The sequence below is a fragment of the Scyliorhinus torazame genome, chromosome 2 (assembly GCF_047496885.1).
Source record: "Scyliorhinus torazame isolate Kashiwa2021f chromosome 2, sScyTor2.1, whole genome shotgun sequence".
Taxonomy (NCBI): Eukaryota; Metazoa; Chordata; class Chondrichthyes; order Carcharhiniformes; family Scyliorhinidae; genus Scyliorhinus; species Scyliorhinus torazame.
The window spans coordinates 164,266,007-164,281,720 of record NC_092708.1 but is presented as its reverse complement, the minus strand read 5'-3'; the positions used below and the strand labels follow the sequence as shown (position 1 = coordinate 164,281,720).

At 42.2% G+C, this 15,714-nt stretch overlaps 1 protein-coding gene across 2 annotated transcripts in view; it reads left to right on the top strand.

Annotated features, from left to right (window-relative positions):
- Positions 1-15,714, top strand: part of tyw5 (tRNA-yW synthesizing protein 5) — a 97,919-nt gene that overhangs the window by 14,252 nt on the left and 67,953 nt on the right. For both annotated transcript variants that reach the window (XM_072479106.1, XM_072479098.1), the window contains exon 2: positions 5,869-6,023. In XM_072479106.1, the coding sequence (XP_072335207.1) occupies positions 5,869-6,023 (155 nt within the window). The remainder of the gene's footprint in view (positions 1-5,868; positions 6,024-15,714) is intronic.

The window sequence follows — 15,714 nt, the reverse complement described above, 5'->3', positions numbered from 1 at the left end:
GCTATCATAATCTACTTGTATTTATATAATGCTTTCATGCATTGAAATATCTTAATCAGAGAATGTTTTTGAATTGTGGTGATCTGTTATACATCTATTGACTTGTAGTACCATCCATGGTGATAGGAAAGTAGGTTGCTGTTGAAAACTGATGTACACTTTTGACTGATGATACGGAAGGCTCAAATAGTGCTTAGCACTGCTGCCTCACAACGCCACGGACTCGAGTTCAGTTCCGACCTTGGTTGACTGTGTGGAGTCTGTATGTTTTCCCCGTGTTTTTGTGGGTTTCCCCCCACAGTCCAAAGATGTGCAGGTCATGTGGATTGGCTATGCTAAATTGCTCTTTAGTGTCCAGGGCTGTGCAAATTAGGTGGGATTACGGACTAAGGTGGGAATGGGCCTAGGTAGGGTGCTCTTTCAGAGGGTTGGCGCAAATCCGATGGGCCGAATGGCCTTCTGCACTGTAGGGATTCTATGGATGAATTTCGACATGTTGGCAAATCATGGGCAGTGGATTGTGATTTGCCAACCTATACTTCCCATTAAGGGCTGTTCCCAATTTAGGGCACCGGATTGTGTTTTGTGCAGACCAGCCCATCATCCAAAGAATGACAAAACCAAAGGACTGAATGATCTACTCCACATTCCTAATCAGCCCTCATATCTGATCATGAATTACAGGAGAAAAGTAGGGTCTGCTTTGAAAAGCCATTCAGCAAATAACTATTTGAAAAAGAACATTGCAAAAGAGGATATAGAAAGGGTGAAATCTCTTTTGGAGAGTCTGCACAGTAATACAGCAAATAGCCTCCTACTCTATTGTAAAATTCTGGTGACTGTGTCTTTGTTAAATGTTGTAAAGCACCAACAGATTGAAGTAAATGGATAGGAAATCAGTGCCTGTCCGGACTAGTGCTTCCCGTGTGTGATGCTGTTTGCTGAGAGTGCTTAGAATAGAATAGAACTTTATTGTCCACACAGAAGTAGAAATTTGTTTTTGACATCACCTCCGGTATAACATTTAACCATACAAACATTAGTTAAAAGTAGTAAATATTTCATGTGTACCCAAGATATTCATACATTTGTGCATATATCTGCTGATTTTATCTGCAGTGTTGACCATTCTGGCCAGTTTACTTTTGCATTTCACACTCAGATTACCATATCAGACTGTCATGATGATTGTTAAAATACTCTCCACCAGACTTTTGTATATCTTCTCTAAAACACCTTGATGCTCTCAGTTTTCTAATTAAAAACAGACGCTGAGACGTACGCCAGCCTTTTTAAAGGTAGTCAATTTTCTGTGTGAAACTTAGCTTCTGGTCTGATACTTGAAACACTTTACAACCTCTACCGGTTGATCATTAAGATACAGAGATTCACACATATGTGGGCCATTGCTACATAAAGTAGTTCTTTGGATTTATCTACATTGATACGCAGAGCAGTCCATTGACACAATTTCTGAAGGGTGGCAGTATGTTCAATGTCCTTCAGTTGTCATTTGATCTTTTAAAAATAATCCCACCAATCTGCATACATAAATAAATAGATTTTAGTTCCCTTGATTCTCATCTCGTTGGTGCATTTGAAAATAACAGAGGTGATTGAGGAGCACCTGCATTTAAAATTCAGATAAAAAGCCATTCAGAAAAACATGCTCAGTATGAAAGTCCTTGATCCGCTGAATTACCCCGATCCACGTTCATCCTTTGTAACAGGATGTGAATTTGCATTGTATTGAATGCTGAACTAAAATCAATAAATAAGACACCCACAAAAGATTTAGGCTGTTGGAGATGATTAGCTATCAGGTTCACATGAGCAAGGATAGCATTCTCAGTTCCTCTAAGTGCTTTACAAGCAAATTGTCGGGGTCAAGATGATCTGAAACAGCTGAGGTGAGGTGGTTACGAATGACTCCATACATTTAGTCAATAAAGAAGTAAGAGCCACGGGTGTGGGTCCTTAGGCACAGGTATGATGGTTGATGCTTTCAAAGTATTTGGAACAGTACATAAAACTAATAAAAATTGAAATAACTGCAAATACCTCTGTAAACTGATAAGCAGATTCTTTCAGTACTTACTCTGTAGTCCATCAGGACCAAGAGTGTTATATGGTTTACCACGGGAAAGACATGATGCAACCTCGTTTTCTGATAACTGCACAGTTGAATATACAGGGATCCTATCACATACCTTGTAATGTTCATTTCTAAAATCAACCACATCAAATATCCCATAAAATTGATCAAGATCATTAACAAAAGTAGCCATGAAGTGGAGATGTAACAAAAGTAGGACAGCACCCAAACGCATTGTTTTTATCCTTTGCCTACTGCTGATTGTGTTAAGCCCTCTCATGCTTGCATTGGATTGCCTATGCAAAACTTCTACTTTATTTTTTAAATCAATTTTCGCTTTCCTCATTTTTGACTTGAATTCCCTTCCTTTTTCCTTCACAATGTCAGTTTCACCTTTATTAGAGCAATTAACCCTCAACAGCACAAGTTCCCACCCTTAGGTACTTCATTAAAGTAACCATTCTTTATGATTGAGCCCAGATACAGAGTTTCAACCATAGAAGAATCACAGCAAATTTAGTACCTTTCCCATCTGACATCTGTGTGCTTTTCAGTAGCAGTCCTCGGATAATGATCAGCAGATAAAATCCTGGTTGATTTTATTCTCCCTATAAATTCAGAACAATAGTTGTAAATCCAATGACTGCCTGCTTGATATGGTCTGACCCACACTTTAGTTGTTCAGGGAGTTCATCAGGCCATATTTTTTACAAAACATGCGACTACCGGTCAGGTGAATTGAAGCTTTCATTTCTGAAACGTTAAAATGAGCCAGAAAAAAATTCAATTGAGTTCACCAATGTCTAGGATGTGATAGGTCTGTGCTGTCTTCGTTAAGATTATAGATCCATGGTACATTTTGAGCCCCAATCATTTTGAGCCCAATTCATAGTTGAATGTGTAAAGATTAGAAATAGAATAGGATTTTATATGAAGTGCCAACTTTCAGATTAATTTTGCTGAACTCCTGATCAGGTTTCAAACAAGTTAAATGTATTACTGTGCCAGGTAAATACAAGAAATAGGGGTAGGAGTAGGCCATTTGACCCTATGGCAAATGGGGCATTTAATAAGATCATGGTTGATTTGACTGTGGCCTCAACATCACTTTCTTATCTGCCCCCCCCCCCCCCCCATAGCCTTTGACTGAAATGTAAGATACATAGGGGCAGAGCTTCTGTGAGACAGGATGTGATAGCCTGGCCTGGGTTTAGGACAATTTGGAGTTTAAGGACATAAGGCTAGCAAGGAGAGCATCGGAGAAGTCGACTTAGAAGTGATGAAGGCATGGGTTTCAGCAGCAGTATGGGTAATGTGTGGTGAGGCAAGCAGTGCACAATGATAAAATGGAGGGAGGCAGAATGTAGGAAATTACAGACCAGTTTAACATCTGTTGTTGGGAAATTGTTAGAATCCATTATTAAGGAAGTAATAGCAGCAGTTTGGAAAGTCAAATCCATCAGAGTCAGCATGATTTTATGAAGGGTAAATCATTTTTGACTAATTTTCTAGAGTTCTTCGACACAAGCCAAGAGGATAGATTTATTGTCACGTTTACCGAGATATAGTGAAAGGCATTGTTCTGCGTACAGTCCAGGCAGATCGCTCCATACATGGATGCATAGAACATACTATAAAAACATAATGTAAATACATGAACATAGACATCGGGTGCAGCATTCAGAATATAGTGCTACAACTGTAGAGAAGATGCGTAGAAAAATCAGTTCAGTCCATAAGAAGGGATCCAGTAGACGTAGTATATCTGGACTTCTGGAAGGTGTTTGATAAGGTTTTGTACAGACGGTTAATACATAAGGCTAGATCACATGGGGTTAGGGGTAATTTATTAGCTTGGATAGAAGACTGGCTGAGACAGATGACAGAGAGTTGGGATAAATGGGTCTTTTTCGGAAGGCGCAATGTAACTGGTGGGGTGTCAAAGGGCCTGGTCCTTGGGCCCCAACTATTTACATTCTATATTAATGATTTGGATACAGGGATTGAAGGTTCTATCGCCAAATTTGCAGATGACACTAAAATAGGTGGGATAGTAAGTTACAATAAGGAAATAAGAACCTTATGTGGATATAGATAGGTGAGGGGACCTAAATGTAGCACGTGGAGTTTAACGTGGATAAATGTGAAGTCATCCATTTTGGTCGGAAAAATGGAAAGGCAGCTTATTGTCCAAATGGGGAGAAACTTAGGGGTGCTCCAGTTCAGAGGATGTCCTGCTTTAATCACAGAAAACTAGCATGCAGGTACAGCAGATAAAAGCAAATGGAATGTTGGCATTTACAGCTAAAGGAATAAAGTATAAAAGTAAGGAAATGTTGTTGCAGCTATACAAGGCATTGGTGAGACCTCACTTGGGGTATTGTGTATAGTTTTTATCCTCTTGAGGAAGATGTGCAGCATTGGAGGCAATTCAGAGGAGGTTCACTGGGTTGATGGTAGAGATGACGGGTTGTCTTATGAAGAGAGATTGAGCAGTTTAGGCATATACTCTCTAGAGTTTAGAAGAATGAGGGGCGATCAAATTGACGTATACAAGATGAAAACGGAATGGATAAAGTAGACATGGAGCTGATGCTTTTGTGGGGCATTCTAGAATGAGAGGTCACAGTCTCAGGATAAGATGTAGCAAATTTAAAACAGGGATAAGGAGAAACTACTTCTCCCATCGGGTTGTGAATCTGGAATTTGCCACCCCAGAGTGCGATGGATGCTGGGACAGTGAGTAAATTTAAGGAGGAGTTAGTCAAATTTTTACTTAGTAATGGGTTGAAGGGAGAACTGCAGGATGGTGAGTTGAAACTATGATGAGATCAGCCATGATCATAGTGAATGGTGTATCAGATTTGAGAGGCTAAATTGCCTATACCTGCTCCTAGTTCTTAGGTTCTAAGAAATAATATTCTGTCTAATTCCATCTTCCAGCGCTTGCTCTGTTATGGTTAGGGTTAGTAACAGCACCTCAAGCACAAAGCTGGTGTTCTTGAATAATAAGGGGATTTTTTAATTAATACGGGGATCAGGGGTTATGCGGAGAAGGCAAGAGAATGGGGATGAGGAACATACCAGCCATGATCAAATGACCGAGCAGATTTGATGAGCCGAATGGCCCAATCTGCTCCTTTATCTAATGGTCTAATAGTACGTCAGGTTGTGGGGACTCAGTCCACCTTGGTTGGAAATGTTATTCTGAAGATCCAAACCTCTGAGGAAGGCAATGGCAAAGCAACTCAGCTATTCGCTCGTAAATAGCTCATGATGTGAGACTAATCTGTCCGAGGGCAGAACACAATTGACAACTGCTGTAATGTAACCAAGGGCACCAATTTTGTGAATACTTACCATAGATAAAAGTGCATCTGCAAATTTAATAACACAAAATAGGTACTATCAGATTGGTGCGGCAAGGTAGCACAATGGTTAGCACTGTTGGTTCACCCCACCAGGGTCCGAGGTTCAATTCCCGGCTTGGGTCGCTGTCTGTGTGGAGTCTGCACTTTCTCCCTGTATTTGCGTGGGTTTCCTCCGGGTGCTCTGGTTTCCTTCCACAAGTCCCGAAAGATGTGCTGTCGGGTAATTTGGACATTCAGAATTCTCCCTCTGTGTACTCGAACAAGTGTCGGTATGTGGTGACTAGGGGCTTTTTCACAATAACTTCATTGTGGTGTTAATGTAAGCCTACTTGTGACAATAAAGATTATTATTATTGTTTTAAAAAATCAACTTGCATTTTCCTTCTTCATAAACAACTTTAGAGAAAACCTGCACTTCTGAAAGGAATTCCCCTGGGCACATGCACATCAAAATGGACAGTGGATTACCTGAGCACAACTGGGGGAAGTCAAGAGGTCAAGGTCCATGTTGCATCAGTACCACAAATGGATTTTATCAACAAAAATTTTATCTACAGGTACTAAAACAAAACAAATGTTCGCATAGATTGTTTCTTTTAAACTTGAAATTATTTTCTATAATGAGTACTGCAATTAGTATCATAATTAAATTTGACATTACACTGTATAGAACTTCAGTACCTTTTTATCCGTGTGAAACCACTGAATGCTGGATTATCGATTTTTAATTCAGATACTTTAGATGGAAGCTACATGATGAATTTGGCACCCCAACACATCCAGAGCTCCTAATATCAAACCACGGGGAAAAGTCAAGTGGAGACCAGAGCTATGTAGGGAAAGCAAGAAAGTCAGTTTTACTGGATCACTCTCATGCTTCCTCTCGCCACTTTCAGAATTCTTTGGTGAAGTTAATGAGCTGGTTTAGCACAGTGGGCTAAACAGCTGGCTTGTAATGCAGAACAAGGCAGCAACGCGGGTTCAATTCCCGTACCGGCCTCCCCAAACAGGCGCCGGAATGTGGCGACTAGGGGCTTTTCACAGTAACTTCATTGAAGCCTACTTGTGACAATAAGCCATTATTGTTATTATTAGGAGGAGGTGTGCATTCTGTACTCTTGGATTGGGAAGTTGCAGGACAAGGGAAGCATTAAAAAGGGAGACAAATAAACAATATTTCTGAACTTAAAGCACATCGTTCAATTTAATTTTAACTTGTCATTTTCAAAATTCATATTACAAGGTGTATAATATATTATAAACAATATAAAATATTTTTTGTAATATTCAAAAAATAAAAATGTATCTAGTTTTTGTACCTCAGATTTTTAAAAATTCATTTGCCTGTACAAGTATTCTGCTGTCACTCTGAATTACAAAACATTCTTCCTCAGTTTTAGTTATCCCACCCAGATTGAGATGGGCTACCAGTAAGTGGATATCACTCACCGTTATGAAAACTAGCCATTCGGATGAGGTATCAGAGAATTGCTGCTGCCTTAGAAATTCGACACAGGACTATAATCCCTCGCTTCACGCTATAGTTGCATTCCTGAAAACTGCAACCTTTAAGTGAAACAACTTTAAGCAAATCAGATTTTCCTGTTGCACCCAATGTAAGAGCCATAGTTAGATTCTGTAGGACCTTCCTGATCGGAAAAAAACATATTCTGGAAGTTGCAATATTATACATTCTTAAATTACCATATTTGTGAATGAAATAACTTTCAAAATATAAAGGAAATGCACTAACTCTTTCTATTGACTGCCTGGTCGGTGATTGTCCCGGCCTTCCCTCCCACTCGCCAGCCCTCCTTTCCATCTCTCTTCTGTTTGCAGACCCCATTGCACTCTCTGGCTCTCACAGCTTCTCTCGCGCTGTTGACTCTTTCATGATTGCCAATCCTCCCACTTTCACCAACCCTATCGCGTTTGCCACTGCTCCCACGCTCATTGACCCCGTTGACAACTCTCTTGCATTCACCGTCTCGCATCCCTTCACCAGCCTCTCCTGTTCGCTGCATTGAGAAAGAGGAAGCAAGTGAGAGGTGATAAGAGTGTGATGGTCAGCAATGGAAGTGGTAAGGGAGAGGGAAGTGACGAGAGGGAAGGGAGCAGCTTGGGAGAGAGTCGGGTAGCAGGAGTGGCTCTCTAAAATGGTGACAATTGGGCCATGGGACGTTATGTCAGCTCCAACCAAAAACTAAAGTGGATATCCTGCCGCCAGTGTACATACCAGCACCATTATAGCCATGGAATCAAACTGGAACAACACTGAATGAGGCAACTTAAAATAGGGACTTACTGCACCAGCTTGCTAGTTTTCTTCCTAGCTCTCTCAAATCTGACTGCAGAACTAAATTCTTGTTTTTGCCCATGTCATTGGTACAAATGTAGACCATGACTGTTGGCTGTTCACCCTCCCCCATTACTGTTCTTCAACCATTCAGTGACATCTTGATGCTGGCACCAGGGGGAGATCATGGATTCATGTCTGCGGCCATAGAACCATAGAATTCTTACAGCACAGAAGGAGGTAATTTGGCCCATCAAGTCTGCACCAGCTCTCCGAAAGAGCACCCTACCTAGGCCCACTCCCCTGCCCTATCCCCATAACCCCATAACCCAACCTAATCTCCACATCTTTAGACATTACAGGCAATTTAGCATGGCTAATCCACTGAACCTGCCCACCTTTGGACTGTGGGAGGAAACCGGAGCACAGTCACCCAAGGCCAGATTTAAACACGGGTCCCTGGTGTTGTGAGGCAGTGCACTGTGCCACCGTGCTGCCTTAACTGGAGCTCATAAAAGGGATGGGGCAATGTAGGTACAAGATTGGCTGAGTGACAGGAAACAAAGAGAAGTGGTGAATGGTTGTTTTACATACCGAAGGAAGGTTTGGGGATGAGTTCCCCTGACATCATTGTCCACTCCCTAATCTATTAGTGACCTGCACATTGGTGTAAAAGGTCAGAATTTAAAAGGCTGTGGATTATACAATAGCCCGAACTGTGAGGATAGTGTTAAACTTCAACAGCACAGACAGATTGGTGGAATGGGCAGACAACTGGCAGATTAAGTTTAATGCAGAGGCATTTGAATTGATTCATTTTGTAGAAAGAACAGGGAGAGGCCATACAGGAGAACCGGTACAACACAGAGACTTGGGGATATACTCTTGAGCAAATTAAAACCAAATTAATGAATAAACTAATTAGCTGCTGTTAAAGGAGCAACAGTCCCTCTTTGTGTTCTTTTGAGTATATCAATAAAATGTAAACTAATGAACAATTTAACTAATCAACAAGTTAATAGCCCCTTCAAGTGGCAGGATCTGGGGGTATTTGTCTATAAATCATGGAAGATGGGAGAGAGGATTGAGAAAATGGTTAAATAAGCATGCAAGATCCTGGGCTTTATAAAGACGGGCATGGAGTACAAAAGCATGGGCAATAGAATAAACGACATAAAAAGTTGGTTTTACCTCAATTGGAGTATTGCATCCATTTCTAGACAGTTTAGAGAGGATGTGAAGGCATTAGAGCAGGTGCAGAAACGATTCACGAGAATGTCTCCAGAGATGAGGAATTTATTTCAGTTACGTCAGTAGACTGGAGAATATAAGATTGAGCGGAGATTTGATAGAGGTATCATAGTCATGAGGGGTCAGGACAGAGTAGATAGAGAACACTGCAGGATCAAGAACCTGATCAAGAAGACACCGATTTGAGGTGGTTAGCAAAAGAAGCAGTGCACATGGGGAAAACCTTTGTTATGCAGTGAGTGGTTGGGATCTGAAATGCACTACCTGAGAGCATGGTGGAGGCAGATTCAATCGTGGCTTTCAAATGAAAATAGGATGAATTATCTGAAGAGGAATTATTTACAAGGCTACAGAGGAAAAAGCAGGAGTGCGACACAGGATGAATTGCTCTTGCAGTGAACCAGTACAGGCATATTGGGCCAATTGGACTCCTTCGATATTAAGTACTCTGCGATTCCAAGTGTTGAAGCTTTCAGCGAAGAATAGAACAAACTGGAAAATAAAGTAGAAAATGCCAATATTTGGTGAAAAAAAAACTTACTGAAATGTTGAGAGATTAAATTTCATTGTCGTTTGCTTTCTCAGGTCCCAGCAAATGATTGGTGTAGCGGAATGCTTCAGCACATGGATGTTTGTCAAAGCATTCTCGAAAATCTGTAAATATTGGGGAAAGCTGAGACTCTTCTTCCCTCTTAACTTTGTTTCACATGAAAGTGCATTCATTGCAAAAGTTTTGCATGCATATCCCTGACTCTCCCATTACCATCAACCCAGGAGATCAACCCTGGTTCAATGAAGAGTGCAGGTGAACATGCCAGGAGCAGCACCAGGCATACCTAAAAATAAGGGGCTGGTTCTCGCACCCCAACGCCCGAAATCGCGGCCGGCGCCTGGGGTGGGGGGGGTAGAATCCAGTTTGACTCCGAAATTGGGCCCGGCGCCGGTTTGGCGTTTCTCCGGGCACCGAAAAGCGGCGTCACCGGGAAGTATGCCGCGCCACCGGGAACCATTGCCCCAGAGGCCCGCTCTGACCTTCTCCGGCCTCGATCGGCCGAGTTCCCAACGGCATGGAACTAACCTGCTGTTGCCGGTCGGGATAGTCGCATGGTCTGTGGCCGCCTTGGTCAGGGGTGGGCCGATCAGAGGCTAGGGGCGGCCTAATAGGCGGCCAGCGAGTGCTTGTGCGGGGTTTGAGGGTCGGGCAAGCGGCCGATCAGGGGGTCTCTTTCTTGGGTCTGGCCCTGTGGTCCGAGTCCACCATGGAGCACGGCGCAGCTGCTGGAGGCTGCCGCCATGCGCGTGCGCGGCCTCCGACTCGGAAGTGTGGGGGCCCATATCTGCAGCAAAAGTTGTGAGATTTACACCAGGTCCCTGCTAGCCCCCTGCAGGGCTATGAATTTGTGTCCCTTCCAGGATTTTCAGGAGTAAAACCCTCCGGTTTTGACGCCAGCGTGGGGACATAGTCCCAATAATGGAGAATCCATCCCAAGGTGTAACACAGAACAGCTTGCATGCCAAACAGCATAAGCAGCAATAGATAGAGCTAAACTAAACAATCCCACAACAACAGATCAGACCTATCAGTCCTGCTACATCCAGTCGTCAATCTTGGTGAACAATTAAACAAATAACTTGAGGAGGCTCCACAAATATTCCCATCCTCAAATGATGGGGGAGCTCAGTACATCAGTGCGATGCACCTGCAACAATTTTCAACCAGAAGTATAAAGTGGATGATTCATCTCTGCTTCCTCCTGAGGTCCCCAGCATCTCAGATTACATTTTTCAGCCAATTTGAGTTACTCCACGTGATATCAAGATACAGCATAAGACACTGGATATTGCAAAGGCAATGGGTCCTGACACTATTCCAGCAATAGTACAGAAGACCCTCTAGAACTACCCTTGCATCTAGCCAAGCTGTTCCAGTACAGCGACAATATTAGCATCTATCCGACAATGTGGCAAATTACCCAGCTATGAACTCTCCACAATAAGCAGGACCAATCCAACCCAGCCTATTACCGCCTATCAGTCTGCAATCAATCAACAAAGTAATGGAAGGTGTCTTCGATAGTGCTATCAAATGGCACTTGCTCAATAATAACCTGCTCATTGACACTCAGTTTGAGTTTCACCAAGACTATTCAGCTCCTGATCTCATTATAGGCTTGGTTCAAACATGGAAAAAGGAGCTGAACTCAAGAGGTGAGGTGAGAGTGACTGTCCTTGCTATCAAGGCAACATTTGATCGAGTATGGCATCAAGGAGCCCGAGCAAAACTGGAATAGATGGAAAAAGGGGAGGAAACTCTCCACTGTTTGGAGTCATACATAGGACAAAGAACGGTGGTTATGATTGTTTAAGTTTAATCATCTCACTCCCAGGACATCACTGCAGGGATTCCTCAGGATAGTGTCCTAGGCCGAAGCATCTTCAACTGCTTCATCGATTACCTTCCATCCGTCTTAATACCAGAAGTGAAGATATTCACTGATGATTGAACAATGTTCAGCACCATTCGCAACTCCTCAGACACTGAAGCAATTTATTTTCAAATGTAGAAAGAGCTGGACAACATTCAGGATTGGGCTGATAAGTGGCAAGTAACATTCAGCACAATGACAATCTCTAACAAGAGAGAATCCAACCATCTCCCCATGAAATTCAGTGGCATTACCATTGCTGAATCCCTCACTATCAACATCCTGGGGGTTACCATTAATCAAAAACTGAACAGGACCAGCCGTATAAATACTGTGAAGACAAGAACAGGTCAGAGGCTGGGAATTCTGAGGCAATTAACTCACCCCTTGACTCCCCAAAACCTGTACACCACTACAAGGTGCAAGTCAAGAATGTGATGGAATAGTCTCCACTTGCTGTATGAATGAAGGTCCAACAACATTTAAGAACCTCAACACCATCCTGGAAAAAGCAGCCTGCATGATTGGCACCCTATCCACCACCTTAAATAGTCACTTCCTCCACCACAGACCCACAATTGCAGCAGTGTGTACCATCTACAAGATGCACTGCAGGAACTCACCAAGGCTCCTGAGACCGCCCCTTCCAAACCCACAACCTCTAATACCTAAAAGAATAAGAGCAGCAGATACATGGGAACACCACCTCCTGCAAGTTTCCCTCCAAACCACTCACCATCCTGACTTGGAACTATAATCGCCATTCCTTCACTCTTGCTGGGTCAAAATCCTGAAACCATCTTCCTTACAGCACTGTGGCTGTGCCGACACCAAATGGACTGCAGCAGTTCAAGAGGTGGCTCACCATCAACTCAAGAACAATTCGGAATGGGCAATAAATGCTGGCCTAGCCAGCAATGCCCACATCTCATGAACAAATGGAAAAAAAAACATACTTTACATACTTACGGTTAATTCACGTCTGTTTTATAAAACCATTATTCACATATATTAGTTGTACATTTGCATTTATTTGAGGTGGTTAGTTTGGTCTTGGCTTATGGGCATTCATATCCTCACAGCAACTAAATACCACTCATTCTATTTGACATATCACTCACATTTCAGCTGGACATTTATTGGGTAAGACTACACTCGCACACAGAGGAATATGCATCTTTGTGCAGCTGAAAATGAGAGTTGCACTGGCCAGCTTGTTTGTATGAGGCCATGCTTCTTCAACGTGCAGGCCAACAAACTGGTCTACGGAGAATTTCACTAGACTCAATGAGGGTGATTAATGCAGTCAGTAGGATAGATCGTTTAGCATAACTGCCAATGTCCAAAACCTGGAGCTCCATAAGGAAGGCCTGTTTTTTTATGGAAAACGACATAATGGGCATACTATTCAGGTAAGTCAAAATGATTACAGTGATGTATGGATAATATAATATTTTATGTATTAGTATTATAAATCGCAAGACCATAATTTGAACAAACCTTGAAGAAGAATCAAATTTCTTGCATTCCAGTCTGCATTTTTTTTAATGACTTTGTATCACATGGGATTATAATTGAAACTAAATTCCGATATTTTAAAGTACTTTCTAAAATAAATGTTTCTGCTTTAAGAATGTGCACATACTCTTAATTAAACCACTGCATACATTAGAGATGTTTTAGTAGAAATAAATTGTCTAATTTAATTTGTGTAAACTTAAATGACGTTAATTTAAATGCTCTAGGATTTCTGCATTAAATTGTTTTATAAATTATTAATTTTCATTAAAATAGCTAAAATTTTAACAATCCATGAGAATAACACGGCTATGAATATTAATTATTCTATGAATATTATTAGATATTCATGTAATTGAACTAAATGATAACCAGTTTGCTAATAAATGTCACCATAATGTACATGTACAGTAGATGGAACAATGCCCAGTTCTTTCCAGTATCATTCAGAGTTCTGCAAAGAAAGCTATTCCTATTAGCCTTCCTGCTTGATGGTGGGTGCCTAGTATTTGATTGATGCCACCATAGCAATACAGTTGATCTGTGGACTCAATGTTGTAGCTAATTGAACATTGGCCCCCACCCCATTATTGTTGCACTGATATTTCAGTAATCTGTGACACCGCACTAATTACCTACTTTGACTTCTAAAATCAAACATATACCAAACTGTTAATATGTGTAATTGTATAAAAGCAACTAGTTAAAGGGCACCCTATTAGGCAGTACATCTTAATTCAAGGAGAGTACGTATTGCTATTAAATCTGTAAATGTAAATCTATCAAGAAAGCCCTAGTTTAATTGGTTACATAAAAGGTTTTATCTTCAAAACAAATTCTTGGATTTGCATCTCAAAAACATCAAAGTGGTTACTTCACATACATTGAATTGATTTGAAACACATAAACTGTTGCTAGTAAGGAAACAAAGCAGTTGTGTTACATTCTTTTATTTGTTTGTGGGATGTGGTCTTTGCTGACAAGAGTCAGCATTTATTGCCCACCCCTAATTTCTGTTGAGGAGAAGGTGGTGAGCCCCTTTCTTGAACCACTTGCAGTCCTTGTGGTGTAAGTACATCTACAGTGCTATTAGAGAGGGAGTTCCAGGGTTTTGACCCAGCAACAGGGACGAAACAACGATATACGATAAAGGAAAGGATGGTCTGTGACTTGGTGGGAACTTGCAGGTGGTGATGTTCCCATGTGTCTGTTGCCCTTGTCTTTCTAGGTGGTAATGTTCGCGGGATTAGAAGGTGCTGCTGAAGGAGCAATGCATCTTGTAGATGGTCTGCACTGCTTCCACTGTGGTGGAGGGGCTGATGTTTAAGGTGGAGGATGGAAGTTAATAAGCAGGCTGCTTTGGCTTGGTGATGTCGATTTTCTTTTTAAAAAAATAAATGTTAAGTACCCAATTCATTTTTTCCAATTAAGGGGCAATTTAGTGTGTTCAATCCACTGTTGCTCTTTTTAACCTTAGTCTATTTGCTCTGATTACGTCACCTTTGCTCATGAGTCGCCAGGTATCTTTATGATACCGCCACGTGGTTCAAGTTCAGGTTATGATTAATAATACAGCACACCGCTTAGTAAGGATTAAAACAACGGTCATTTATTATATACAACAAGCAATATTAATACCCTAATACTACTTTCTATATAATAAATCTATCACTACTGGCCAATACTTAACTTAGGAAGAGCCCACCAGGTCAGGGAAACGAATGGCTTGTCCAATCAGATCTGGCCCGCGGGATTTCAAAAGGCTGCTACAGGTCGGTGGCTAGGTGTCTCTACCGGATAGCGATCGCTGGATTCAAACTTACTGTTGCCGGTTGCTGTTCTTGCGAAGGTCTCGAGCAGGCGAAGAGGAGAGAGAGAGAGATCTGAACTTGGACCCTCACTTTTATAGGGCCCAGGGGCTTCCCACCTCCCAGGGCGGCCCTTGACCCTGAGTCCCAAGTGATTGGATCTGTCCCCAATCTCTGGGGTCGATGTGTCCAATGGTGAGGCGATTCCTCGATTGGGGGGTGGTCGCTCACCTGTCTTTGTTTCGGCCACTGCAGGCGCCGACGGGTCTGGCCCGGTATTCAATTGCTAATATGTTGCAATTGTTCCCGGGGATAGCCGATTTAACTGCAGATGTCTGGATAGATGGGCTGCAAACAGTCCTGAATGCAAGTGCAAATACCAGGGTTGATGGGCTGTTGATAGCCCTGAGTATCGATCTGGGCTAACTTCCCAGAGCCGAATATGCAATACTGTCTGCAGCTGCCTGCTTGTGTCTTCTTAGCTGCTTTTCCCAGCAGTCTTTCGGGTTAGCCATTTTAAACTGGGTTTTGGCCAGATTAATCGGAACGCTGCCATTTTACGTGGCTACACCACCTACCTTGCACATCTTTGGGTTGTGGGGGCGAAACCCACGCAAACATGGGGCGAATGTGCAAACCCCACACGGACAGTGACCCAGAGCCGGGATCGAACCTGGGACCTCGGTGCCGTGAGACTGCAGGGCTACCACTGCGCCACCGTGCTGCCCCAATGATGTCGATTTTCTTGAGTGTTGTTGGAGCAGCACTCATCCAGGCAAGTGGAGAATATTGCATCACATTCCAAACTTGTACCTTGTCTTTGGTGGACAGACTTCGATAAGTCAGGAGATTAATTACTCGCTGCAGAATTCCCAATCTCTGGTCTGCTTTTGTGGCCACAGTGTTTATGTGGCTGTTCTAGTTCAGTTTTTGCTAAATAGTGACTCCC